This window comes from Bombus pascuorum, chromosome 1 (genome assembly GCF_905332965.1).
Source record: "Bombus pascuorum chromosome 1, iyBomPasc1.1, whole genome shotgun sequence".
NCBI lineage: Eukaryota > Metazoa > Arthropoda > Insecta > Hymenoptera > Apidae > Bombus > Bombus pascuorum.
In genome coordinates this window covers 21,133,787-21,159,388 of record NC_083488.1, presented here as the reverse complement: position 1 = coordinate 21,159,388, position 25,602 = coordinate 21,133,787, and the positions used below count along the sequence as shown (strand labels likewise).

At 42.0% G+C, this 25,602-nt stretch overlaps 1 protein-coding gene and 2 long non-coding RNA genes across 3 annotated transcripts in view; 1 reads left to right on the top strand and 2 right to left on the bottom strand.

Annotated features, from left to right (window-relative positions):
* Nucleotides 1-1,922: 1,922 nt before the first annotated feature.
* Nucleotides 1,923-3,258, bottom strand: LOC132908163 (uncharacterized). The gene is made up of 2 exons (XR_009658325.1): nucleotides 2,562-3,258; nucleotides 1,923-2,453 (listed from the first exon to the last, which is right to left on the bottom strand). It is a non-coding gene; the product is annotated as an uncharacterized LOC132908163 (long non-coding RNA).
* Nucleotides 3,259-3,301: 43 nt separating this feature from the next.
* On the bottom strand, nucleotides 3,302-11,679 carry LOC132908171 (uncharacterized). Its single transcript, XR_009658327.1, has 3 exons — nucleotides 11,618-11,679; nucleotides 11,432-11,551; nucleotides 3,302-3,387 (listed from the first exon to the last, which is right to left on the bottom strand). It is a non-coding gene; the product is annotated as an uncharacterized LOC132908171 (long non-coding RNA).
* Nucleotides 11,680-12,346: 667 nt separating this feature from the next.
* The window catches only part of LOC132908109 (RNA-binding protein MEX3B), an 86,400-nt gene continuing 73,144 nt past the window's right edge, over nucleotides 12,347-25,602 (top strand). The window contains exon 1 of the mRNA XM_060961763.1: nucleotides 12,347-13,826. Within this exon, the coding sequence (XP_060817746.1) occupies nucleotides 13,526-13,826 (301 nt within the window). The 5' untranslated portion in view covers nucleotides 12,347-13,525. The remainder of the gene's footprint in view (nucleotides 13,827-25,602) is intronic.

Genomic DNA, 25,602 nt, shown 5'->3' with positions numbered 1-25,602 from the left:
CTTGTGTGTTTAAAATGTATTAGACATTCCTTATTAGAAGTTTCTTTGTGTATAAATACAAATTGTCATAGAATTGTAGACATAGCTTGTAAGTAGAACAAAAATATGTACAAACCACTTTTGAAAATGAATTTTTGCATAAATATTCCCCAATATTTTGAAATGAATACGATTATATTTATTTACGTTGCAATGCAGAGATTACAAAACTTCGCAATTCTAGCTTTTATCAAACACACAACATTGGCGTACATATTTCGTGTTATTAACGGATTAATATTGTTTATATATTGAAGAGTAGAGAAAAGCAACGTAAAAATACCAGTATCGTAATAATTAGTTGACAGTTTAAGTTTATCGGTGAAAGTTAATTTTAATCATTTCATATTTGCGAAACGATAGGTTTGCATCTGTAGAAACTTGTTTGTCTCATTTTATCAAGTTCTATTTGAAGAATTAACGTACCACCCGTAAATTTCAATACGTCTTAAACACAAATTAAATGTGTATTTCTCGGATAATCGTAAAAAAATGGTAATGTTTCACTTTCGTGCGCCATAATCCGCAAACGTACATACAATAAAACAGATAACAAGGCGAGAACAATCGAACGTATTAAACTGTATTCGCTTCATGTGGACGTAGCCGGTTCCGGATAAAACTTAATCCCTGCTTAAACGCCGTTGCGGTTGATAGAATATGCGCGTTTGCGGTTGAACGCGTCGAAGAACTTGTAATCTGAGGCAAGAAGATCCATGTATCGTTATCGCGAGTCTCCCGCTGGAATTCGAACGAAACTATCATCAGGTGTCACGCTTCTAAGCCAATCGAATTCCTCGAAATTAGATTTTGCTGTTTCCACGACGAGACACGTGGCAAATGTCGATTAGAAATTTGAATCTCGTAGACCTGTGCTGGTTTCATGATTTCCGTGTTCATTTATAAAAAAAATGGGAATCAATATTTATCTTTTATTTATATTTATCTTATCTATATGAATTTTATAGAACATTCCAAGTTATTCTTAAGAAAAAAAGGATAAATACAGTTTTGTGAAAACCAGTTATACTTCACGTATTTTGATATTATAGTAAGGAAGATAAAGTGAAAGAAACAACATAAGTTCGGGAACCTGTCTTGTATAGTGTTATAAGGAAGAAAATTGAATTTCCGCAAACTAGCGCTCTCCGTAGGGTAAAGTACTTTGGCACGAGGTTATAAAAGACAAGAAAAGTTTTCTTTCTATTTTCATTATATTTCTCTTCTATAGACTTGTATCACACAATCGGTTCGAACATTTGTAACGTTAATAAATTACGTCAAAGTCCGGAAACATCTTCGCTCATCGCTATAAAAGGATAAACGAATGAAATAATGAAATCGAAGTAAGACTACCTATTCGTGAATCATCTACACGAATATAGAAAAAACAAGAATCACTATTTTTAATACGACTGACATAATCTAATCCACGATGGCTAAATTCCAAGTATCATGATATCAAACAAGAATTATGAAAATTCACGATTCGATTTGCTAGCTTTCTAATGGAATTTTAAAAACCTTTATTGTTCCATGCACGGTGGCGAAGTTCATCGAGTGATTCTTCCGCGAGATTTCGCGTGTAACGTAATTCTCTGAAGCTTTACGGACTAAAATTGGATGGGAAGATTCTATCTGGCACGTATCGCGGATTGTATCTCTGGTTATGTCGAACCGCACTTCTATATAAATAGAAACGCTACTATGTCCTGTTATCGATCGTTTGAGCGACTGAGTTCGACCGTAGAGGGCTGTGTTGACCATGCACACATCGGTCTCTGCTGAAATGGTTCTTGAATGGAAGTATTCGAAAATTTCTACAGGAGGTTGAATCGGAAAATTATTCGCGAACGACGGTCAGTTAAATGATAAAAGCCAGATTAACTCGAAATTACAATGGATTCATAATACGGTTTGGAAACATTCAGGAATTACGACGTTTGGAACAAAGAATTCTGTTAATCTTATCATTGCATTGCTTCGATAAATATTTTATAGTTATCATCGCTTCAGCAATGGTAAAATGCTAGGATATATGTATGTAAAATGTACGTTATAGGCTTATTGTTACAACCGTGAAACGGTATATTTCCTTCTTTTTTTCTTAATTTCCCTATCTCCTTTTTCCTTTCTTCTTTTTTATCTACATCGAACGTTTCGTTTTTTACAGTCGGGAGGAAACAATCAATTTCGGTGAGATCCAGCGGATAAACATCATCAGCTTGCAAGAGGCCTTTCAAAGGAGGCGTTGGTCCATCGCTCTCCACGGAAGAACAGCTGGGGGACCTTCGACTCCCAACTGCTATACGTAATCGATGTCGACTGACTTTCTCTCTCGTGGGCCCACCAGACGGGAGCAACGGATAGGAGAGAACTGGCCGCTTTACCAGCTTCGCGTTTCCAAGTATACGCTAAAAATCGTTTCATAATTATTACGTTACTAAGTTTGCGCGGCATTCACGAAATCATCGATGAAATCTAATAATAGCTACCACGAATCAATTATCATAATGAATTACCATAAAAATTAAAAATTCCTGTATTAGATATTTCTGCTTCATCCTTGCGTTTCATTCAGCACCGGATGAACTTTCGTAACCTTCGGACAAGGGTTCTGTATTTCTTTTTACGTCATCAAGCGACAAAGCGTGCGGAACACGAGTCTCCAGCTGATCCTGATTTTCACCGACACTCGAAGTCATTAAACTTCCGTTCTCGTTCAGGACCCGGTCGATCCAGATGTACACGCACACGATCACTCTATCCCTTGCGCATACACATATGCATGTGGAATCGTATACACGGGAAGTCTTCAAGCTCGGCCATGGTTTCCGTCTGGCCCATTGTTCGTCGTTTCGTTTCGAGCCCAGAAAAAAGTCGCTCAGATCGAAATCTATTGAACCGTCTGAAAAGCGAGCCTTTTCTTCTTCTTCGCCGCGTGCTCCCTTTTCTACGTCCTTTTTCGTCGTCCTGTTCCCTCCTCGTTCCTCCACTTTTCAATTTGCTCACTCCATCCTCTACCGCCCTACTATTTCTACAGTTCCTTTTCTGTCTGTCTCTTTCTTCGTATTTTACCCTTAGTCATTGGTCGACCCCTCTCGTTTCATAAAAGCTTTAAATTCGTCTGGGGTGTCGCAGGATTCGCTCATAGGGAAATCGGGGCTAACGCGCGGCAATCCACGAAATGTCAAAAGCGTACACGCGATCCTTCGACGAATCGTCTTCCCATCGAACTATGTAGTTTCAAGGTGAGAGAGATTTACGTCGACCGTTTTTATCCACAAGGTGCGCATCGGTCCATATTGCATACCGAGTATAATTTCGTTTCTTCTGTACCTGCAGACCCTGGAAATCAAGTTTTTTTTTATTATTTAATTTATACTGTACGATTTGCCCAGCTGGACATTCGGTGAATATTTCTAGCTTGGAAATCAAGTGTATGGTTGTTTATAGATACGTGACAACTATTGGTTTCGTTTGCTTCCCATTTGGAGAAACTCTAGTAATTAACGAACTCATTATAGAGTTCGTTTAAGACGATTATAGTTGAAGATTGTTGTAAATCGATTGAATAACTACATTGCATTGTACAGCAGTGGAAATATTTTAGTTTGGAATACCGATTATATCTATTGCAGGACCATTGAATAACGGTACCGAAAAGTATTTTACATTGATATAATAAAACATTTTATATATTATTCTTAAATCAGGTCATTATCTTTCGAATCCTCTTCTCGATGGCTCTTTTAAATATCTGTATATGTTTTCAGCAGTGCAAAAGCGAATTCAGGTATAATTAGGAATTTCCTAGGATGTGTGTAAAAATAACTGGTATTCTGTTGAGCCTCAGCCTATGTATTATATTAGGTTGTCTCGAAAGTTTCTCTCGATTTACAAGCAAATATTCGATGCACACATCTTTTGTTTTACATTATTTTATTGGTTTATGTATGATTCATTTGTTCTATTGAAAAAAAAAAGAAACTTTTGAGACAGCGTAATATTTATTTTATTGTCTTTATTACTTTATGTTTCCATGTTAAATCTTTAATTGAATATATCTAATGAATTCGAAAATAATCAATCAATAGTTACAAATTATATTACATACTTTCAATAAAAAACTATAATATGCTTAACGCGTTTAGCAAATATGAATTTTAACTTTTCATTGGAACTGCTGCCCCCGTATACCTACACCATTGTCAGATAATTCGAATTCTCTGTGCGAACGCATCCTAGAAGCCGATCGCGAAACGTTTTCCGTTTCTCTGCCGTTCGAAAGTGCCGGCTATAAACACGAAGGGCATCGGCAACCACGTGAATGCATTCTGCGATCACCCTTCGCTGTAAATAAATCTTCCATCGAATTCGTAGCAAACTCGTGAGGCCACGTTTCTCGAGCTCACAATGCTGTTCTAATAACTTAAAAATTTCCGCATGAAAACGTTACGTCCGATCGTATTTCGACGATACAAAGCAACCATGAATAGATAGATAAATTCCCTTCTTGTGGTCTGTCGGAAGAAGCTTTGGTCCGAGGTTCTCTTAATAGAGAGATTTTGAAACTTGAAAGTTAGATTTTCGAAACTTACTATGTAGAACCTCCTAGATCCTTATTCTACATTTTTAATGTGCATGAATTATGAAGACAAAATCGTAAAGTTTCTTCTTTTCTTTATTATTTATTCCTCGTGTTTTGAATTTTTAATTGCTACAGTGGAGCTTTTTTTTTTTAATCTATATGTGCAATATATTGTTTAGTTTGAACGTATGATGTTTTTAACTGAACATAAATAATAATTTCTTTCAAAATGCATAATATGCAGGGAATCTCATAGGATGACCGAAACTTGTTTTAAAAGTGTCTGAATCTCGCCGACTTATGTCTGTCCCTCAATTAATCCTTATTTTTCACGGTTCCCAACCTCGAGCATTCACCGCCCAAATTTTCGAGCTCTCGGCGCACGCGATCCATAGTCGAACGACTGAAGCTCAGTTTACAACGGGCTCCATCACTATATCTACGTTTACTTATTCATAATACATATAGACGTTCATTTACAATCGATAGAAAACCTGTATATGTCAAATATGATATCCTTTTATCGCAGTTAGGCTTCAAATATTAAGTATTTGTTAAACCTTTACACTAATAATATACAGAAAAAAGTAAAATCATATACAATACTGTACTCATAAATAATACAAACTACGCTCTGTTATGATTCCCTGATATTAAATAAATTTGTAACTATTACAAAACTGAACTTTTGTTACAATATTAAGAAACGAGAAACGTTATACCTACTGATGTTCACTTTCTTATATTTCTCTTAAAATTAAATAAAGTTTTCAGGCATTGAGAACGTAATTAACTTTCTGCAATTAGGACTTGATCCGATTACGAGGGGAAGAACCTATAATATTAATAGCAAATTTTTACTTTCGTTGGAAACTTAAAAATAAATAATTCTTATGTATAAACCATTTGATACACCGATATAATAAGACATTGCTAAAACACTACAGTGATGTAACAAAGCAGACAAATAAAATTTGAAAAATTTGCAGGTATGGTTACGCAACTTCTTCAAATTGTACCATATTATAAACACTTAAGTCGGAGCAGAATCAAAGAATCTCAACAGGGTAAAATTCATATAACGTGGTCAACTTTTTGCAATGAAGCAGCATGGCGAAAAACAGAGATTAAGGGAAAGGTGGGATCAAGAAAGGTGACAAGTGTTACAGACTGCGGTCGGAAGCACATTCCGAGAATGGACCGACGGTATATTTAGAAAGGCGGCAGTTTATCCGCGCTATCATCGTTTACCATGCTATTTATGCGTTTTCGCCGTTGTGCAACGGCCTTACGGCCGCTGTTCCATGCTGACCCCGCTTCGTGGACGCCGTTGCGTAGGCGGCCGCCGGATTTCGTGGTTAACCAGATATTGGGATAGATAGTCGATCAATATTGTCAGCACCGACGTGCAGTGGCTTTATACTCATGAATCGCATCGAGGATCAGCCAAGAGGCTGCTTAGTATTATCTAATGTTTCGTTCTTGAAGCAATTAATGACCCGGGTTGATTCGTCTGGCGTTACTCCATGTGAATTCACCGATATTGTTTGCAGAGTCTGCTTCACAAATTACTTTGATTACAAGATTTCTTCAGGGAAATTGAAGTATGGTCGCACGTACTTGTATTTATTATGACAAATTTGAGAAATATTTTTGAATGCGTCGTGCATTCTTTACGTTTATACAGTTTCGAATTTCCCATAAGTACACAAACATCCTACTAATATCAATCCAAAATCACAATCATGTATTATATAAGCAAGAATGAAACATCAAGGACGAAAAAATATGCTGAAGAGTGGAATGCCAAAGTATTACAAGGATGCACCTTGACATGGCGCCTGTTAGATCTTATTTACCCTCACAGTCTCGGTTCGCGCAGTAAGCAAGCTTTGTATTAAAATTCACACCTCGTGCACCCCGATGACACGCAAAACGGTGGCGCACACAGGCGCGGTGAAGCCTCAAACGGGTGCTAGCCAGCAAGAATACGGCCCTGCCCTTCAGACACGCCGTTCGGCGACAAGATGTGCGTCGGCTCCACCACCGCCGCCACCATCGTCGTCGTCGTCGTCGTCGTCGTTGTCGTCGTCCTAGCAGCCGCGGTCGACTCAGAGGCCAGCAATGCGGTTCTCCCCCGTTACACCCCGTCGATCGAAATCGAACGAAATATTCTCTCTCCTCTCCGCTGGCTGGGCAGCGCGGCGCGTACCTTGCGCGCACATATACGATCTGCCGGTCCGTATATAGGCGCGCGCGAAACAAGCTCGATCTGGTATTCGTGCGCGCGTGCGAGCGAACGCAAAGCGCGAGCCGGTGTGTGCGCGCAGAAAAATCGCCAAGGTGTATTCTGCGAGCGCGACACGCAGACACGCGCGTATGTTGGTGCACTCGGCGAGCGTATGTCGCCGATCCACGTGTATATACGGTCGGTCTCACGAGGACACGCCGCCCCGCAGGAGTTGCAGCAGTTTCGCAAAGCAACGACAATGATCGCCGTGGAAGGCAACCGGTTGCAAGCGCTAAAAATACGACCAACTATGCCGAACGTCGAAGAGGAGTTAGCTAATGCGCCAACCAGCCAGAAACTGTTCCGTTCGTTATTAAGTTAAACGCAACTTGGCCAGTATCCTGCATCAGGATGTCTGCTTATACACACGTGCCTGAGTCGCCCTTTAGTACGTGTATACGTCGCTTCCTTTACGTTCGTCTTAAGGGTCCTTCGAGGACCCTTTTCTGAGAGCATGCTCCCTGTTTTAGGTTTCGTCTTTCTGTTCTCTCTCTCTTTCTCTCTTATTCTTTCTCTTGCTGAAGGATAAGAGCCTCGTTTCGACATCCTTCGGTGTTCTGTTGTTCGTTATCGTAATTACGATATTCGAGTGGCGCACGAGATGGAAATCTGTCGGAACGATAGCAGCGTTTTGGGAACGCCTGTAATCTATCGTGGTGGCGCTGATAGTCGAAAGGAATCGGCGTGCGCTCAACTTTCTGCCGCATAAAGAAACACGTTTTTAAAGTATAGTATTAAGGGTCGCGTAATGTATAACATTAGACCTGATAAGATATAAATGTAGCATACAGCGGATCGTTATTGCTCGTAATAAGCCGCGACATTAAGAGGCGCCCACGGTGTGGCTAGCGTTCGACCGCGGCCTGAACAGTATCGCGTTGCAACATCTCTTCTCAGGGCTGCGCCTTCTTCGGCCGTTCGCTACGAAATAGCTGTAGAAACCTGCGAAAATGGTAGCCACGAAAAAGAGCGACGCGACGTGGTTCTGAAGGAACGTGGCCAGCATCGTGAACCTGCATGGTGTGGATTCGCAGCTGATCCAGTTGCCTTGTTTCTTCTTTTTCGACGTATTAAATTGCTACCTCGTTACCCGAGATTCGAGTAATTTTGGACTGTGTTGTAAAATATCTATACTTTGTTTCATTTTTTAAGCGAAGGAGAAACCATATTAATCGGTTCATCTCGTTAAAATTCCCAAAGCTGTGGTTAGAATCTATCAATTACTCGTTCGTTTTCTTTCATTTTATAAATAGCCGCAGAGTAGTTAATAATATGATATTCGCCCTACATGGTGTAAATAAAAAGTAATCATTATTCGCGTGCATTTCTATTTTCAAATATTTTTCATCCACATTCACGTGAAATCTTCATCCTGTTCCATTCGGTCTATTTAAAATATTTCTACGTCGTTGGAGCAACAATCAAATATGCGGGTACAGAATCTAGAAATAATTCAATTTACCCACATCTCGTCTAATTACACGACAATGCTCAGTCATATACACTACGCGCATTACGTTCCTCGTACACCTCTCGACCATCTGCATTTAATTTCATCCTGCAACCCTTTACTCATCCTCTGCTCCGTTCCAACCTACATACCTCGCCATCAATACGTCGTATTCAATTCCTGCAGCATCCTGAAAGAGGAGAACGATCTCGAATCCGACGTAAATGCTCTCTGTCCGTCGGACTTAATTATCTCAGAATTATAGCCATCGTCGATTATAAGTTGATTACGTGTCGATTACCGAGGCAATTAGTTGGACGAACAAGCGTTGGACACGCACGTGCACTCACACGTTACTTTCACGCTCGAGTTTCGGGCTCGTGTGCAGACGGCGCGCGTATGTCGAGAGAGAAAACCACCCCCTTCAGGGTACGACTAGTATTCACGGATAAAATCGTTCGTTGTTCGTCCAGCTGGCTTATCGTCATCGAGTCATTGGCTGTGATAAAAATGAACGAACGCGAGCAAAGTTTCGGAAAGGCTAACGTATACTGGACACAAGTTACAGGTATTTACGAGTGAGTCGAGAGCACGAGCTCGCCAGAAGTCGGCAGGTGCTCGTGGCAAAAGGTGGCGTCCCGAGACAGCCTTGAGAGAGCGTGCACGGGTCGTTGCTTTCGGCGAACGATGAGAAACAAAATTAGTCGCCTTTGCCGAACGAGCTCACGTAGGATCACCGTCCGCGAGAAAGCCAGCCGCTTTTGTGGAAATCATTCTTTTTTCTTCTGTTTCTCTTCGCTGTTGGGTAATTTGTCGAATGACTGGCAACAATATTGACTGAAGTTGTCTGAAATTTTCAAAAGTCAACCATTTGATCGTTTTATGTAGATTTAACAAACAAATGGAACAATTTTGGTGCTTCGATTGGTAACAGTTTTGTTCGATGTATCTAAGTGGTCGTATGTAAATTTTTTCTACCTGCTAAGCAAATACACATTGCCTGTAAAAGAGGCTTTCGGTTAGGCTTCGTTGGCCAAAGTTCTCCCTGACACCTGTCGCTCAACTTGCGTTTTATTGGTCAGTATTGTTGAACCACGTTGTCTTTAATAAAAGAAATATGCGTATATATTTTTTTACACTTCTCTATAATATCCGCGCATTCTCGGTTATATCTTGCTTGCTGTTTACTTGTAGTTTCGTTTAATTTACAGCTTGATACGTTACGGTAATAATGAAAACGTTGGTTCCGACTAATAAAACAGAGTCAACTTTCTCGCAAAGGTTTCCTTGTTCCTTATCATCCTCTCTTAACGCTATACACGTACACATAAGACGTACATAATTTAAAATTACTACCTACGCTATCAATGAAGCAAATTAAAGAACTTGAAAGTTTAAAAAGGCAGTCAGAATTTGTACGTTCTTTGCAGGCGTACCAATCATTTCAACTTTTCCTTTCTTTTTTATTTGGAAACCTACAGTGAGTATATTTTACAACGGGACGTTAAAAGGATGGTCAACTTTTCATCCGATATTCTCCGTAAACGTTAATATTTTATATTCGGTATCTCGAATAGCGGAACGGTTGTAGTAAAAGTTTCTGATATTGTGGAATTATTCTGGAGCATCGTCGGCTGTTTTCCATGAGATGGAGGACATGATCACGATCGTGTGCGTTGGCCCGACTAAAAATCGAGCAATCGGCTAGTCTGGGGAGAAGACGAAGGGTCGTCGGCAGAGAACAATGGAACACGGTTGCACCTCGGTTCAAGGTCCAAACCGCTGCATTTAGAAATCGGTTTAGATCGAATTCGCCGGTTTCGTTGTTAGCAAATATGTAGTCGGTTTTGGCCGCGCAGGTGGCAGCTGCGCCAGGATGGCTCGTGATTTGCGGATTAAGAGGTTGCAGGTATCAGTGAAGCAATTACGTGTCTGGCCCGTATCGAAGCCAACTTTTGACAATTAGTAGAAAGGAGAGGGGACAGCTTCTTGTATCGTTCGCTTTTATATTACGCGGCGAACTGGTTCCTTTCAAAAATTTATCACAGCGCAGCTTTAAAGACGAACCGAGATGCTTCTTCTTTTATTAAGGTGTGCTCTTCAACACGCGTAATGACTCCGTTTTTTGCATTGTACTTGAGAATGGAATTTTAATAGGTTTTTCTGCGAGAATTAACGATCGGTCGCGTTCTTCGCATCATTCTTTTTCTTGTTTCTCGTGTTCCCTTTTTTTTTCACAGAAATTTTTCCCTTTCTTTTCACAATTAGCTTTATGCTAATCATAAATTGCAACCAGAGAAAATTACAAGGTTGATCGGCAATCAACGATCTCGACACGAAGTACAAATTCCTACACAGTCTGCTGGAATCATTGGCGTTGGAGTTCAAGGACGATAGATCGGCGTAACTTAACCTAGCTTAACTGATTCAGAGTGAAGATATTCTTGATATCTCGATTACGGAAAGTTAACCATTCTACTACGGTATGATGCTTTAGCACAGGCTATAGCGCATTGCACTGTGCATGAACGTAGTGCCAAGACGTTTCTTCAGAAACTTGTTTCGCGGTGCTACGTGGGATATCGATCGCAATAAAAACTCGGTTTTTCTCGTTTCACCGATGATACTGCGTAAATTTATCGTATCGTGAATTTCATTACATTCGAAGCAGGCAAAAAAGAAAATGCTCTGTCGGGCTTGGATCGAACGTGATCAAAATGTCTTAATTTAATCGAGGAACAAACAAGACAATGAATACTTCTGCTCGATTCTAGAAAACATGCTCAATCATCGTGTGTACTTTTATCTACATTTTCATTCGATTAATTATTATCGATAAAACAGAGAAAAGTGTTGAAACGGGTAACAGAGTTGCAACCTTGTGAGACAGTGGGTAATTAAGTTTCAAACAAGCGAGGCCACTGAGGAGGATTACACTTTTATATATTTGATACTAAGCAATAATACAGATTTCCTTCAAACTATTCCTGATGTCGTATCTAATTTACAGCATGGTAGGAGTCTCAAACGATCCAACTAAGGTTTACGACTCGAACGATACCTTGCTATTATTTCTCGAGAATCGTAAATTTCCTTCCCGTTGCATTTCCTTTTGCCGATCTGCTACAGTGACTGCACGCACCTCGAAAAAGAGTACCGACGAATGCGTTTGCTAGGCACCCTATATGCAGACAGAGGTCGTTGACGGGACTGCGGATAGGAAAGGGTGTCGTATCGTGAGATTTACCGTGAACGATACAACGAATAATCTTGGAAAATACAGTATTGCCACTGTAATATTCTAAACCAAGTATATACCTTGGAATGCACAACCCAATCTACGTTTGTTAAATTTTTTCTAAAATAAAGTCAATTACCGATACACTTTCTGATTGAAAAAGAAACAAGGTAAACGAGCTCAAAAGCTAGATTAAACAAATACTGGAACTATGAAAAAGAAAGGGGCTATATTCGTTAATTAAAACTGCAATCAAACAAAGCCGAAGATACAGATATTGACGGTGAGTAATTAAATTAACCGAAACAACATCGACGGAATGAAAGTGCATCCCTTGATCATGGCGTCTCGCGTTATCACGAAGAGATGGAGCTGCGATCCCAGGGCAGTCCCGGGCTCGCAAACACCGCCGTTGGAAATCGGTGGTGCAGCCGGTGCTTCAGCAGAGATCCATAGGGAAACTTGACGAAGAGGCGAGAGAGCACGAGCGGTAACACGGAGGGGGTTGCAAGCCGGTAGGGACGAGTGCACGCGCCCGTATCTGGAGGCGAACGAAGTGCGACGCTCTCGGCCGGTAGATGCGCTGGTACTTTGTGCGCCGGTTGGCCGAATGTGGTGGGGAGGGGTGGTACGGAGCCACGTGACCGTGTTGACCAATCAGCAGGATGCATAGCCGGCGTCCGGCACATGGCGGCGCGCCGGCTTTAGCACCCGCAGTCGCAGTACGTCGCAGTCAGTCGCAGTGGTAACACGAGCGAGAGGGTAGTTGCACGCGCCTGCCTTCGAAAGGAAAGATCGCGGTAAGGGGGAGAGAGCAAGAGAGAACGCAAGTGAGCGGGCAAGATAAAGAGAGAAAAAAGGAACGAAAGAGAGAGCGCGGCGCCCCTTGCCTCCGTTTTCAGTGCTTCAGTCGCGCGACGACGCTCTCGGACGCTTTAGTCAGTCGGTCGGTGACGAACCTCCCAAACGTGATACACGCGCCGTTACGTTACGTTACGTTAGGTCGTTCCGTCGAAGGGGAGAACGAGAGCGAACGAAACGGGGAGAGAAACGCCGAAAGGAGTAGACGAACGAACGAAATAATATTGTATCGGTAAAAAACAGATACGCGGAATAAGAAAAGAAACACGAACATCGCGAGCGACGATTTTGACGGCTGCAAGTCGCGCTCTTAAATAACACGAATCTCAAACGAACACACAGTTCCAACCAGTGCGAATATCGAGAAGGCCACTTTCGTAGTACGGCTTTTGCACGCGGTGAAAGAAAGCGCGCGAGTGAGAGAGACTGAACGACGAGAAAAAGACGTGCTGATTGTGGACACGAGATTACGACGAGTAGTAGCCCACACGTTTCCAGTGTACGAATAAAACTCACGCTGTGCGTTGCTCGTACACACGCGCGACACAGAGGACCCGGACGAAAAAGGAAGAAGACGAACGAAACGATCACCGGCGAGGCGACGATTTTATTTTTGTACGGTGCATCGTTGTTTTTCCTACGAACATTAAACGCTTCGTGACCGCGTACGAGAGAAGAGTAGATCGCCCGATTTTCTTGGTGTAGCAGCCACTATAGTCCTCGTCCTAAATAATAGTGTGTGTAGTGTGCACGCGCGCGCGCGCTTATGTTTCGTTGTTTTCCGATCGTTTCGAGTTAGTCTCTGTCTACGAAGATCCCGTCACCGATCAACATCATTCGGCCATTACTTTACAATAGCAAAGTATTACAGGAAGAAGGAAATAGGAAAAGAAAGGGAAGACACGGGCTGTGAAGAAAGAACTGAGACTATATCATAATCGAAATAGTGAGAAGTCGGTGAAAAAATAAACTGTGATTTATACTATCTGTGCGAACGTATCAACGTACAATTGACTTCACCGGTGCGACACAACGCGATTACTTTAGTCGAGCAACATGCCAACAAGTTTGTTCAGCGAAATGGATCGTGGAGCGAATGGCGGTGGCACCGCTTCTCTGGAGGACCAACGAGCCCTGCAATTGGCATTAGAGTTGTCTATGCTCGGTCTCGAGGGTACTCCTGGATGCCCGGGCACTGGCACAGGAACCGGCACCGGAACGACCAACGATCCGGATCCTCTGCAAACGACACCGGCAGGCGTTTTCGAGGAGGCACGTTCTAAGAAGAGCCAGAACATGACCGAATGCGTGCCGGTACCTAGCAGCGAGCACGTGGCAGAGATCGTCGGCCGACAAGGTAAGAGTGCGAACATAACCTCCACATCTCTCGCAAACTGACGGATTTCCTTCTTGCGATCGTTGAACATTGTTCTTTACGCGTTACAAAGTAATCAATACAGTTACAAATCTGACACATACTCGAAAAAATTGATAACGATTTATCGACCAACGATAAATTTTATAGCCGAAAAGTAAACGTAAAGCGTTTAATCTCGATAAATTGTGATTATACGAGGGCTTAACGTAAGGGCCTTGGAGTCGCCTGAATCGCATATAACTGCACGACAACAATGATATTCGTTGTACTCTTTAGCAGATATACATGGAAATTCCACGAATGCGTTGAAAACCCTTGGTAGGTAATTTTATACGTGTATGGGTGAACGTAAAATATTTTTCAAAGGTCGGTCGATAAATGTTGAAACGGTCGTGAATAATGTTGTCGAGTTAGTCGTACTGTAACATGTTTACGTAAGTTGAATTCACGTAGTACGTTATTTTGCATTTCTCGTTACCGGAATCTGTCGCGTATAGCACCACTGACAGTTCATTGGCACGGGCGTGAGCGTGGCGCGAGAAACGCGGTATCAAGTAATGGTGCAATTAAACCAATCTAACTTCGAAAAGCAAATTTATTTTGAAGCTCGGTGGAACGTCGTACAGTGAACTCTGTCGTAGGTCGTGGTCGTTCATCGGCTACCTTTGCCATCAACCTAGTTACGTTTATCTTTGTTCCGTAATATGTATAGAAAAGAGGAAAAAATGTAGTTGGAAAATGAAAACATGAAAAAAGGGAACAAAAAGCTGAAAACATGAAAAAAGGGAAGCAAGTTTAACATACAATTTGTTGTGATATTGCGTATCGACCTCATAAATAAATAAAGAATGATTATACATCGCGGTTAAGTGTTTCGAGACCGATGACATTTTCGTAACCTTCGCTAGTGTGCACAGGCGTTCCTTGGAACGTTAAAATCGAGCTCGTCGTTCTTTTAACCGTGCCGCAACCGTCTTGGTATATTCTTTTCTTTTTTCTACACCCAAGTTTCCAAGAAAGGTGTCAAGAATAGCGACGTCATACTTTAAACGATGCTGCGATGTCGCTGCATCTAGAAATTCGCATGACACGCGTTAATGGATATAATATCACGCCAGATAAGAAATGTTTTACTTGCTATTCAACGTGTCTAAAAAAAAAAAGATCAATTTGTTAATAATAATCTTTATGCATGATACGCGAAAGTAATTGATTACACGCGTTTGATTTATTGATATATCGTGTTATACAGTTTATGAAACGAGTAAATGGTAATTATTGTTATCTCGTTACGTCGCGATTTAACAATGTTTACAGTGGTTGAAAGCCGACCGCTTGTCAAAGGACACGAAACGTCGACGACCGTTAAACTTAGAGAATTTCAAACAAAACGTTAGGCTGGAATCTTTACGAGCACCTTCCTTCTTTCCAAATGTCAAAGCACGGTTGTTACAAATAAAAATAACAGACACGTACGTGACACAGACGCTACGCACCTACTTCCGACCTTTTTATACCGCGGTGTCCACCGGTAAGTCGCGGTCAATAACATAGCGTCTTTCGTTTCGTCCATTCTGAATGACGTGAAATGACAATTTTCGTTTTTTTATAATCCGTGTTTCATTGAGCACGCGAGAAGTAAAGGATCTTTCTTGCCGTATAAGATCAGTCATTGCTAACGAACCCATCTGTGTTCTTTTTACGATGTGCACCGTGAAAAGATAATCTTTCCATTGAATAGCAAAACGGTTGCTTTTATCGAACGAATTTAAACCATGTACTAACAGGACACGCAATATATGTATATACAGTATCGTTCGTTTTGTGAAGCGTTTCGAAATTGAGAAAACCTAGAACGCCGCAGCGCGGCGCCACGTGGCTTGCCATTTAAATCTTAACATCTGTCAAAGATCGCGCGCATGATAAATAATCACGTAACTCTGTTCGCAATCATCAATACCGTGCCTATACTTTATCTACGTTCGTGAGACTCATGCTTTTACCGATTAATGTTGAAGATTAGAAACGGTTCTTTTCGCTCGAAAGTGCTTACTCGTACTCTGTGTATTTGCATTTTTATTTTTTACCTATCTCGATACGATTTTACACGCTATTGAAAAGTGAAAAAGAACGAAAGAAATGTTATTTAGTTTGATCTGCGTTGTATATTTGATATTCCATGATATAAGTTCGATGGAATACAAAACGCGTGCAAATACACACGGAAGGAGCGCGTCTATCGATAGCACGTGCCATAGATCGATCATCTACAGCTCGTTCTCGACCACCTCCACCGCATCTGTCGTCACGTAGAAACGAGTGAGCGCAATTTACCTCGCACGATACACTTTTGCAAATTCGAAATTGGCCGCTTGCCAGTCTACGGTCGACATATTATATATGCATTCATCGACACTTCGAGTCAATAAAAATACTAAGTTAGTATTTCATTCCTGTTCTCCTACGACTAAACATTCTATGTAATATTCCTATATGCAATAACTTTATTAACAACGCTTGGCTATCTAGCGTCGATTACGACGATTATAAGAATCGATCAATCGGATAAAATAGTGTGTATCTAGTCCTTGTTTTTCAGTCGAGTTCAATGTCTCGCGTGCCTTATTACACCGATGTTATTTTGCTACGGCTCGCGAGAAGAGAGCTGCTCGGCCCCGATATCTGGTCGATAACGTTTTATTATATCTGAATATAACGTACCTGGCAACGCCGTCGTTCCAGCGATGCCTAAAGCATTCCTCGATAGGAGGGAAAACGGTGGCGTGTAAAAGGAAGCCGTATGGTGCTCGTCGCTCATCACGTGAAGCGCGCTAATATTGACCGTCCAATAACATTAGACTCGGACACTTAGAACGGTGTCAAGACTGTTCGTGTTTTAAATTCAGAACCCGCTACGGATTTCCGTACGTGCTTATCGTGTCTTCCGTTCGGTCGAGCTTTCTCGCATCCTCTTTACACGCCGTGATCTTTAGATTGAGAACCGCTGGCGTGTCGTGCGACCGAAACGCGCGCGAGTAAGCACTGACTCGATGCTTCTGCGTGGCGTACGCAGCGCGTACTCATCGAACGATTACGCCGTACCTACGTTTAGATCGATATTCTCATTTATTATATATTACGAGGCTGGTATTTTTACCACGTGAAATTAGTCGTTGGTATTTTTTTAAATCAGCCAACACTCGTATAGAACCATCGATTAGAAGCAAGGTTACGTCTATAATAATATAACGTGCAGAATCGTTTATCTGGAAATTTATTCTGGATACTGTACTATGCAGAAAATTATACGATGAAGCACGGGGTATAATATGAAGAAATCGTAACGCGAATCTCGGATTCCTCGTTGACGTTTCCAATCATTTTCCTCGAGCAGACACGTATAGTTGTGCATTATGATTTTCCTTTCTTACATAAAATCCGTTCGCTTCCTGCTTTCCCAACCACTCCACCCTTTGACGGTAGCGGGGTCGGGGTTGCGGATCTACATACGTCCACGTAGCTGTTTTCTCTCTAACGTTGCATTGTGTCTCGTAGATCGGGCTACGAGCCTTTTTTCCAGCGGCTGCAGTCCGCTCGGAACCAGTTTAACATACCTGGCATGAATCATTGCTCTAACGCGACGGGTTCCCGCACTCTCGTACGCCTAAATTTCTCGACGGATGCAGAGAGTGTCTTTAGCGTGTATATCTAATACGCTGATTTCTCAACGTACGTTGTGTGTACGCGCGTCGTATCAGCGCCCATGATGACGATCGAGCGTCTATTTAAACCGATCATTCGGTTTTAACGGGAAGATCGGATCTTTCTGCGGAACGTAATCGTGTCGATTCGATAATGATGTCTAATGAGTTTGATACGCCGTTCCATTATGAGGATGTGGCTATTTGTTGAGCATTTTCGCTCGATTCTCGCTCCTTCTCTCCCTCCCCACCGTCCGTCTTACTCACGCTCGCGCTCTCTGTCTCATTCCGTCGACCAGTCGGTCCGCCGCGCCGTTCTGCTGATTCTCTTGTCCCCACCATCGCCGCTCCGAGATCTCTGTCTCTCTCCATCTTTCTCATTCCCTCGGGCCGCTCTCTTTCTGGCTCGCTCTCCTGGACCGGAAGTTGTAATGAGCGACTCCGTCGTCAGACTCGTCGCCTCGTGTCGCATCGCGGCGAACGATGACGTTACTTTGGAAACATCACGGCTGGTTATCCAGGTCGTTAGCTGCAGCGTCGCGTAACCGGCGCGACGCGAACTGTGGCGCGCGCGATGCTGCGTGTTGCCGCTGCTGCTGCTGCTGCCTCGTCGCGATGGGAAGGAAGAAGCGTTTCGCTATTAACCCGTCCCTCGATTCTGTTAAACGTGACGCACACACGTGCGCAAACGTCGCCGTACGTACGGCACAACAGCACCGGTTATATACACGAGATCCAGCCTGCAAATAGGACCGCTCGAAGCGCGAAACTTTCTCCGTCTTTGCTGGAAAAGCAAAGAGGCGACGCGTGCCAGCTGCTAGAGGACAGTTTTGTTTGTTTAACGAAATAGGCGAACGTGGTTATCGAGGCTGGTTTATTTGTAGCCGGTACACGAGATAGAAGCTCGAACGTGTGTAGTTGTTATTCGTCGCGCACATAACCGTAACACGAAGGAAATGTCGTTCGATTGTGTGTGTATGCCATGAGTGCAGAACGGCAACGTGTTCCTGACTTCTGTACAACGTTTAATGTATCGTTTCCCAATGATACGTGAAAGAAACATATGTAGAAATTCGAATGGCAGGAAGAGAAGACATTTTTTTATCGTGACGGCAGCACGTGCCCGATGCTACCGCCAGCTTACTTTTTCCATCGAAATGGAAGATTTGTGTCGACGATGAAACCGTGTTAATAGACCCATACTGGCCCTACCACTGTTCACGCGCCTTCGTAAAAAGCTGCCCAGGAGACGGGAGAATCTTTTCTCAGTATTTTACGACTTGTTCGCTTGGTATGGTCAAACGCTACATAAGTTTCGAGATAGGGGGAGGAGCGGATCCCGAAAACGTTAGTGTATAGGACTTTTATTTGCTCTTCACAAATTTATAATGGTAAACTCACGCGTGTTCTCTATAAGTCGGATACTCTTTTAAAAGAAATCTCGTCGTATCAACTAACGTCCCTGAAAAAAATCTATCCTCGTTTCTATTTCTATTTCTATTATACATTTAATTCAATTTGTTATAGTCATTTCTCAAGTAGATCAAGTCGCGTTTGACCACAACTAAAAAACCAACTGTCTCCTTTGAAAACGTCGTAACGGTCATTATTGCGGTTCCTTGTTATTCATAATAATTCCGGTGTAACGCGATGACAGAGAGATATACATGTGCCCAGGAAGAGGAAAGGCGCAATTATGTTAAAAATTGTTTCGAGCACAAACGGACGCACGATTTCAGACCCATACACGGGGCCTTGGCCATGATCGTTTTTGAAAGTTCGTCCCTTTTCCTTCGGCCGCAACATCGGCCACAAAATTAAGAGTTTCCGCCGGCGAGAAGAATTTCAAAGCTGTGAGAGGGAAAGAGAGCTCTCCTTTAAATGCATCGTCGTCATCGTCGTCGAATTTCTTTCTTTCGTCGCTAACGACACACTTCGTCACGCACGGCGATTGTGCCTCGACATTCATCTCGTTCCGTCGGTTCTCTCGAGGCCGTGGAATCGTTCGCCCGTTCCTCCTCGGTTCAATTTGCGGCCGACGATGTCGAAACTTCCCGCGCTTTCTCCGTCCGTCGAAACCTTGAGCTTCGTCACCGACATCGAAGAAGGATGAACGAGATCTCGGATTCTCGAACAGTGGCTATTCGATCTCGTACATACAACTTCTTGAAAACGCTACTCGAGTGAAGTAACTTGAACTTTTCTGCGTTCCTCTTGAGATGTCCCTCAAGAAGGAAGGAAAAATGGAGAAAATCAGTAACACGCATACTGGCGGTAGAAGTGGTAGTAATATAGTAACGATCCGTGATAGGGTACGGTGGTTGTTGCCTTTGTTGGTTGTTGGTCTTCGAAGCAGCTGCCGACCCACACCGGGTCTCTTTCCGTTCTCATACTCGAAACTCGATCGACACTTAAGCCTTAGGGAATGAGTGGCCGGGGGGACGAGGAGTATAAAATGCAGGAGGTAAACGATAAATATCGTGGGTAAGAAAAAGAAACGAGCTGAAAAGGGAGAGAATTCGGTTGGAGGGGATGAGACTGCGATAGAAACTGTCGACGATGCATTTCGAAGGACCAAATCTGCGTTGGTTGAGAACCACTCGCGGGCCAAAGTGCCCCCGCCTAGCAGATGTTTACAGCGCGTTGGCTGAAATGAGCGGTTTTTCTCTTTTTTTATTTATTCTGTCTGCCATGTGCAACGACTACCCTCGACCAGAGGTCGCTGCCTCTCAAACCGCCCTTTGCTATCTCCACGAACTTTGTTTCTTCTTTTAGATATTCACGCGTGTTCGTTGTATACATGAGTGGCCCTCGTGCGTGTGTGCTAGTCTTACCAGGTTCTCGTTCGAAAAATCTCTGAATGCGTAATTTCCATCAGCTTATCCCGTAATTTATCGTCGCGGCTTTCTCAATTCGGCACGATTTCATCGCGGCTGCATGATTCAGTTGCGCGTAACGCGTGACGAGGACACGCCGACTAATATAATACGGTGATGAGAGTTTGATAAGGGGACGCGGGCAGGGGAACAGACACAAGAGGAGAACGAGACACGGGGACCAGGAGGTTCCCAAAGCGGCAGAGACGCAAATTTCATTGAGTGCAATTATGCATACCACATAATTTAACGTCGACCGGCCGGCAGCCGGTGAATTCTTTCGGAATCGAGACCCGTCACGAGCCACGGCTCCGGCCACGAAATATTATTCTCTGATAAAAAGCGCGACGACGCGCATGTATAATTATAATACAAGCGTACAGAAGCACGCTCTACACGCCGGCCGGTCCCCGGTAATTGCGTTCTTCTGCATCTGCTCGAAAGCGAGTGTGCACGACCTTGAATTAAATTATGCTGCACGCGACTTTTATTACATTCCCATTCAAATGACATCCGCTAATAGGGACGTTAAACCTCATCGTAGGTCAGGTGACCACGCGTCTTGCCCTGTCTAGCGAGTTTTCGTGGAAAACGTGTCATTGGTTATTTCCCTTGACTCGTTGTATAGAATCTATATCATAAATATATCTTGCTTAAAACTATTAGAAAATCGTTGCTATGAAGGATTTCAACGAAGTAAGAAAACCAAAGGAAAGAATTCCTCTTACGTTTGATAGATCAATATTTTTCGCATAATGCTGTGACTTTACCGCAATCATTAAAGAAATATGTACAGGTGTAAGAAATGGATATAATGATTAAAATTACTGTCATGTACGATCCTCTAATTGTTTCAAAATTTGTATATGTATGTACACTGGAATTCCATATAATTTGTAAGAATAATAAAGTGTAATAAAATAAAATCAAGATAAATTGTATAATAGCAAAACTAAGTTTTAGATTAAACGAACTCCTGCTGATTAAATCCACTTACATGAACGTGAATTTCTGTTATGTCAACGAAAAATCATAGGTGGCAGAAGTTGTCAAGATGAATTCCAATTACACACACACACATATATATATATAAAGTACTTGTCTGCTAACAAATTTATATAAACGGAGTTCTATCGTACTCATACGTGGATCAATCTCTTTCACTACTTGGAATGAAAAGATTTTCGTCAATCTACTACAATCTATTAACAACTGATCGATAGATTCTCTCTCAATTCGTTATGGTTCCCTTCGATGGGATCTGTCAAGCAACGAATCTCGTTGATGCCGGGAGACAGGATAAGATAGAATTTCGCTTCTGGGAGGGTCGAGTGGCTCTGCCAAGTCATCGGAAGTGGAAAATGTCTTTGTTTATTGCACACTAGCACAGGCTGTGGGGCCAATACTCGAGGATACACAGGGCGATATCGAATATCCAACGAACGACGTGCACACGAGCGGCCCGACGAGGGTTCACCTAACCTCGTGCTCGATGCTTTTCTCTTTTCCTCTACTGATGGCCTTCCTTCTCTCTACACCAGCGCCTCCTCCTCTTCCTTTGTCAGACCTTTGTCCCGTCTCCTTTCTTTTCCTCTCTTTATCATGGGACGGTATAGTAGCAGCCGGTCGAGCGCGTCGTAGCGCAACCATATACCAGGTCTCTGGTCTATGTAGTCGGGCTTGGCGAAATTCCACCACGGTAGAGCGTCACGCGTCGTATGCAACGATTATTCGTCTGTAAACGAGCGATTTCCTTGCAAAACGCCTCTACGTGGGATGGTTTTGCAAATATGTATATCATGGTAGGAGGACTTAACAGTGTAACTGATCGGCGTTTTTGTACTTACCAAGTAATACTTGTTCCTTTCGTTCGTTGCTACGTACTACGTTATTCAAGTCTCTCTATATACTTACGTGGCGTAGTTTGATTTCCTTTTTCGTCGCCTGCGCATGTACAGAAAGACGATGGCCACCGGTCGACGGTGTGCATTTCTGTACCGTTAATGAGAAACATCGCCTAGAAGATCGTGATTCCACGATGCACATATATTATCGAGTTTCGACGCATTATTCCATGCGTAAAAGCGGCCGCGAGACCGCCGGGTCCTTTATGAAAAGAGTACAAACAAGTGTTATTCGAGCATCGAACAACTTTTCGGTTTCCCTTTTTTTTTCTTTTCCTTTTTCTCCTGCCTCTTTACTTTTTTTTCTTCTTTTCCCGTTGCTGTTCTCTCTAACCGTACGTACAACGGTGTACATCCTTTCCCCGATGCAGCACGCACGAGTATCCGATTATTCGAAGACCGCACACGTCCCGAGAGGAAGTGGTTCGCAACCGACCCACCTACACTCTTTCTCTCTCTCGGGTACTCTCTCTTGTTTAATGCGTGTGTTACACGTACATGGGGCGGCAAGGCGTAAGCATATGCACGAACACAGACGGCCCGAGAGTCTCTCTCGCTCCATTTGGCCAATCCGCGTCCCGTACACTCGGCTCGCAACAATGCACCCGACGTGGCACTTCCGTCCGGACGAGGAAAGCGTCGTCGCTGCGCTGTCAGTCGAATCGCTCCCTCCGATCGACACTGTGGAATTTGATCCTGGGAACCTTGGGACACGAAAAACTTTTCTTTACCTACCTTCGGTTTGGTACCTGTGGAGCTTCGTATCTTTGGAATGCTGCACGTAGTCCATTAGTCTTCGAATTGTAAATATTTATAATGTACCGTGATTATTTGATCGACTTCATAAAATACTGAAAAGGAAAACACGAAATGGAAAATTGTACCGTTTTATCATACAAAGGATCGGTAGAAAAATGGTATAAATGTATTTCTTATAAAAAGGAAATAAATATAAAGAACGATGCACGATATGTATTACTCGCAGGATTTTGTTAGAAATTTCAATATTTCAGTATGAAATAGACAAATTTCGACATTTTTTGGAGCTACTTCGTACTAAGATAGTTTGAGACTTAGAAACAAACCATTTCCTGTAGTAGAATTCCATCGAAGATTTGTTGCTTGTATCATTTCTTCTATGAACTCTTCAGATACTCGTACGATAATATCTCCAATTTGAAGACAGTGTTATTTGCAGGATACAATAGATTTATGTGCAATTGGTATAATTTATTAAATTTTTAAATGAATATTACGAAAGATTGTTTTTTGCTATATTAAATTAAGTTCTTATATTAAAACTCGATGTTTTTTATACATATCTCCTTGCATTAACGATAGGAAGGGAAATATTAAAGATGAAAATAATCAATTTGTTTAATTGATTAAGGGATTGAAAGAAGAAAACTAAAACCAAATATGTGAGACATAATCATGATGTAAATATAGTGGAAGAATATTTTATATGCAAAGAAGGAAATGATACTAAATGTATGTTATCTAGCTAGTATCTTATCAAGGTCTCATATCATAGAACGGAGAAATCTTATCTTTAAGTCGGTACAACTGGCTTACATATAATCGATTTCTCTTGAAGTTCATGGAAAAACTTGTTCCGAGCTAATGCTACATAATGTTGACATTAATTAAGGGCGAGTTAATTGACCCCCTATTTTTATCCTTATACAATTCTATTTAAGTCAAAATAATTTCAAGAAAGTTGTAGCTTTCGATTTTGTTACCATGTTGTAGTTCTTATTGTTATGAAATAATTATCTTAATTTTTTATTCAATTCTTTACTATAACAATAATTTTAATACTCTCATTTTGATCATCATTTATCATGATATCGCAATAAGAAAGGAGATATTTCCTACGAAAATGATAATAAATACCATATAGATAATAGCATGTAGCACATAAAAAAAAAGTTTCTTTCTTATTGGAAATATTCTTATTGGAAATTTTATTTTATTTTTTTAGAAATTAATTGCAAAATCAATCAATAATGGCTATAATTATGATTCATAACACGGAATAGAGTTGTTTATATCCTTCTTACTATAACGTCAATAATAAAACAATAAAAAGAATTAATTATGTAATTACCTTTATGGTATTTAATCATTTACCAACGTTTCTTAGAAAAAAACAAAATCAGCACGAGATAAAGGAAACCCGTTGCCAATCAATCTCAACAAACCATGACCATGTAAAAAGCTAAAAAGGACACGTACGAGCATAAACGATCGTAATTAACCGATACATGGTGAAAACTAGGAATGGTATATAACAAGATTCGTGTGTCTAGTAGACTAAGATCCAGTTTCGATGGCGTACGCGGCAGCAGTCATGCAAAAAGGCTGGGCAGAAACTCGTAGACCTCACGTGGCGATTTCCGGCGAAGCTGCGAGAATGAATTTTCTCGCCGTTCAAGGAAAAACCTCGACCTCGCTCCTCGGTCGACCTTTCCATCCTGGGCGAACCGTGTGAATGTCGAGTGTATGGTAGCAGCGCGGCGAGCACACAGCATCGAGTAAAAGAGCAAAAGAGAGAGAAAGATATACTGCGCTGTGAGCCTTCGTAGTACGTCGAACTGTGACGTAGTCGCCGGTGCGTGTCCTAGGTCAAGATTCAAGACTGTGTCTACTGCGCTGGTCGACCGTTTCTTTCTAGCCGAGGCTGGGCTTCATCCTTTCGCCTTCGTTCGCGCCTGTATGCGTGTGCAGCGACTGTACTGTCTCTTCCGTGACTCTCGTGCGTCTTTGCAATTGTACAAAAGCTTTATCTACACAGACCGACGAAACTATTTGTCCAGTTGTAGATATCTTTCATGAATATGTTACGGATATTGTACGAAGCATTTCGGAGCTTCATCGGCACTGTTATGCGATTTGATTATCATAATTACATTGGTCAGTCAAGTTAGTCAGTCAATTATCTATATCAATTATCCACCGTATTGGTAAATTTGGATATTCAGCGGGAAGCATTTTTAAGATCTTTTTATCAAATATGTATCTCATAATTTCTATACATCTATGTTTTCACATTTTCACATTGGTTTTCAATTTGATCGATATAATCGTGACAAATGGTCGTGTCTCGTTAGAATGCCAATGAAATTTCAAAATATTTTATATAACAGGTTATATGAACACTTGAATGCAAATACTTTCGTAAGCCAATGTACGTACTTGTACGAGGAATCGGAGGATTGCCCGTTCAACGTGCGAGCGCGCAGTGACTCGCGAGCGGAGTACCTTGCTCTTG